This window comes from Lactuca saligna, chromosome 7 (assembly GCF_052625555.1).
Source record: "Lactuca saligna cultivar CGN05327 chromosome 7, ASM5262555v1, whole genome shotgun sequence".
Classification (NCBI taxonomy): Eukaryota; Viridiplantae; Streptophyta; class Magnoliopsida; order Asterales; family Asteraceae; genus Lactuca; species Lactuca saligna.
The window spans coordinates 167,925,165-167,929,113 of NC_136423.1; the positions used below are offsets into that span (position 1 = coordinate 167,925,165).

The 3,949-nt window shown below is 36.3% G+C and overlaps 1 protein-coding gene across 1 annotated transcript; it reads left to right on the forward strand.

Moving 5' to 3' along the window:
- Positions 1-282: 282 nt before the first annotated feature.
- LOC145007433 (F-box/kelch-repeat protein At3g06240-like) lies at positions 283-3,544 on the forward strand. Its single transcript, XM_078966369.1, has 3 exons — positions 283-1,009; positions 1,105-1,121; positions 2,234-3,544. Exons 1-3 carry the CDS (start codon positions 283-285, stop codon positions 3,365-3,367), a joined length of 1,878 nt encoding a protein of 625 aa, XP_078822495.1. The 3' UTR covers positions 3,368-3,544.
- Positions 3,545-3,949: the final 405 nt, after the last annotated feature.

The following is a 3,949-nucleotide window of genomic DNA, read 5'->3' on the forward strand; positions in this document are numbered from 1 at the left end:
ACATCTCATGGTTTTAAAAGTGTTGCCACATATACTTCTCTATTTGTTTATCAGAAAGGGCAAGACACAACATACTTACTTCTATATGTCGATGATATTATACTTACGACATCTTTTGATTATTTTCTACGCAAGGTCACCGACACTCTTTCTCGCGAATTTTTCGTGACCGATTTGGGAACACTTCATCATTTTCTTGGCATTCAAGTTACACGTACCAATCAAGGTATGTTCCTTTTGTAATCTCAGTATGTTAACGTCATTCTTGATAGAGAAAAAAAAATGACAGAATGCAACCCTTTCGGCACACCGGTGGACACTTCTTCCAAACTTAGTGCTAACTGTGTTCAAACGTTCACTGATGGTACTCTTTATCGAAGCCTAGCAGGTGCTCTACAACACCTTACCTTTACGAGGTCGGATATTGCCTATTCCGTTCAACAAGTTTTCCTTTTTAAGCATGCTCCCCGAGAACCTCATTTTAATTTCCTCAAACGAATACTTTGCTATCTAAAAGGAACCGCATACCAAGGGCTTCACATTCACGCATCCTCAAACCTTCGCATCACCGCAAACTCGGACGCTGACTGTGGAGGGTCCCCCGATTCTCTTCGTTCAACATCTGGATATTGTGTGTTTCTTGGAGAAAACCTTGTCTCTTGGTCATCTAAACGGCAGCCAACGGTATCCCGCTTTAGTGCAGAAGCAGAATACAGATGTGTTGCAAATGCCACTACCAAAACAAGCTGGCTCCGCAACCTATTACTTGAACTTCACGTGCCGGTAACAAAAGCAATGATCGTATATTGTGACAACATCTCCGCTGTTTACCTCTCTAACAACCCTGTCCAACATCAACGAACAAAACATGTCGAGATTGACATTCATTTTGTACGAGAACTAATTCAAATTGGAAGAGTTTGTGTCATTCATGTACCGACCGATCATCAATATGCGGAGATCTTTACCAAAGGGTTGCCACGTCACCTCTTCAATCGTTTCAATACCAGTTTGAGCATCTGTCCTCCTCCTGCTCCAATTGCCGGGGAGTATTAGACGTATTATTTTCCCCTGTAATTTCTCTTAATTGATATTGTATTTTAGGTAGTTTGTTAGCTATTGTACCTATTTATGTATCATATCTCTTTCAATGAAAGATCGATTGATTCTACGGAATCCTTTAATCTGCATCTTCGACATTGGCTTTGGCTTTGGCAATGCACGCATTTGTTATGATGTTGAGGTTACAACTTAGATGTTAGAATTAAATTTCATCTTAATTATTGTCGTATTCAATAACTTATAAATACTCCTTATAAAATGTATTCAATGTTTTGATAAGTTTGTTAGGAACTTAGGATGGTATGGTCTAAGTTTCACATAAATTAACGCAATATATCAATATATGTATAAGGTCGGCCCATTGTTCATTTTGGTAGTCCAAAGGCGTAGAACAAAAAACAAGCTGATGGAGAAATATATGGAACAGAAAAACAGTATAATCTGATAATCACGAATTCATGATTAAAATTCCTTCTTTCTTCACTGAATCACGCCTATCAAAGTATCAATCGATCGATCGGATTTTGGCAAGATTTTCGCTCTCCTCTCCTCTCTATCCCAGTTCTCACTTCTCACTTCTCACTTCTCACTTCTCACCAAGGCCGGAACGTAATCGCTATTTCTTTTTCTGGGTTGCTCTAATTCAAATTTTTATCAAATTTACTGTTTTCAGTTTCTTAATTCTCCTACTCGAGGTAACTTCTGTTTTTGCTTTAATTGAATGATAGATAAGTTTCATGTTTGGGAAACTCTGTCTTTTGATTAAATAACATAAATCATGTTTTATTTTTCATGCGTAATTCTGATTTATGCTTTTAATTCTTAGGCTGAAACTTGAATTTCTAATGGATTGGTGAAAAACAAAGCCAGAACCTTTGATTTGGTTTTATATTAGTTTTGACTTTAGTAATTTGTTAATTTGGATTGCATGAGAAATCGACCTAGCTAGATGATGTAATTGAGAACATAACTCTTTTACTATTGAACTTTTGTGTAAATATATTACTTCTGTTGGAGTTACTCATGCTCATTAGTTTCGCAGTCAATTTTAGTTGATGAACATCTTGTACATCCATTTACATAACCATGAATATTCACAAGAATTATAAAGTTATGCAAACAGAGAAGAATTTTGATTGCAACTGATTTTTATCTTGTTGGAAAAATGCAGATGTCGGAATATCTATGCGAAGATTTGATCGTTGAAATATTTACAAGACTAGCACCGAAATCCCTCCTCCGATTTAGATCACTCTCTAAATCGTTATATACTTGTATTTCTACCCTTGGTTTTATACGCATGCACACTCTTAGATCCCAAAAAAAAATCCACTTCATTCATCTAATTAGCGATGACAAAAATGAAAAACAACAAGAATTCTTTTACACATCACATGGAGAGGAGGAGGAATTGGCATTGTATTTGTGTCCCAAACGTGGATACATTGATATAACAACAGAAGTCCCGTTCCCTTCTGGCGCACCTATTGGTTCATGTAATGGAACTTTCTGTTTGTGGACTAAAAAAGGTTTGATTCTATGGAACCCTTCAATCAGGCGCAAACTAATCGTGCCTGAATTTCCTCAGAGATCTGAACCCTTTACGTTGCGAGGGATTGGGTTTGGATTCGATCCAATCAGTGATGACTACAAAGTTGTCCAGACATCAAATGTCAAAGGCAACAATTCATTTGTTTATGCTGTGAAGAGTGGCACATGGTGTGAGATTGCTTCCCCTAAACATCAAAATCAGATTCAGAGTATCCGTTACGATTCCTTTTTTTTCAATGGAGTGTTGCATTGGGTGACATATATTAATCAAAGAGAAAAGAAAACCGGATGCATTAGTTGTATACTAACATTCAATTTGAGCACTCATGTTTTTGATATGATTCCAGTGCCTATGTCCGTTCGGATTTGGGTGACATCGGGACTAACAACCATGCAAGGTTCTTTAGCTTTGATTTCTTGTAATGATGAAATTAGTGAAAGTTGGATTCGGGTATGGAGAGATGCTTCGTGGTCTGTGGTTTTTAAATTGAAAACAGATCAACTTTTTATTTTAGGTGTTTTGGAATTGCATCCGCAAGCTTTGTTGCTCAATACTTTCTCTCATGGGCTCCATGTTTATAATCTCAAGACGGGGGTGTCATCAAGAGTAGGCGACTTCAATGCTGCTTCAAGTTTACGTAACTTTTATCAGTGTGTTGAAACCCTTCATTTGTTAGACATGGGGGAGACTATTGCTGAAACGGAACTACATAACTACTATGAAAGAAAAAAAAATAACAACATTACATTTTGAATTTTGACGCATTTTAATTACCATTTTGGTATTTGTCATTGGTACAAAAGTTTTTTTTTTTTAGTGAATAAATTAACATATATGTAATTTCCTGCCTGTTTGCCAATAAAAGTGATATTATTGAGGGTAAAATTGTTGATGATTGATGATCACATCAAGCAGAATATACTTGTAAAATCCAGCCAATCAGGCACATTTTTCTCTATGTGAGTGCATTTAGAACTTCATATATGATCTGGCATTTCGTCTGAGCACCTAGGAGGCCTATGTGCTATGAGCGCATCTAAACCACTCAGCATATCATCAAAATTCAGAACCTGGAAACAAGCAAACTTGGCACGCAACTATGAATAGACTAAAATAAACCCTCAACTTCTTAAAGCATCACGTTTTACATGAGCTCGGCTCGGGCTCAACTTGTTTGTGAGACCTGCCTAAATGCGCCTGAGCTCGGCCTAGCTGACAGTTAAATATCAAGCTCATTTGTGTTTTTAAGCTTGATAAAAAGTTTGTTTATAATTATTTGATATTTACTATTTAATTATTAGTTATAAATTAATATATAAAATTAAAATTAAAACA

What these genes read in the sequence shown, in the direction of transcription:
- LOC145007433 (XM_078966369.1), top strand. Translation starts at nt 283, where the DNA reads ATGACAGAATGCAACCCTTTCGGCACACCGGTGGACACTTCTTCCAAA.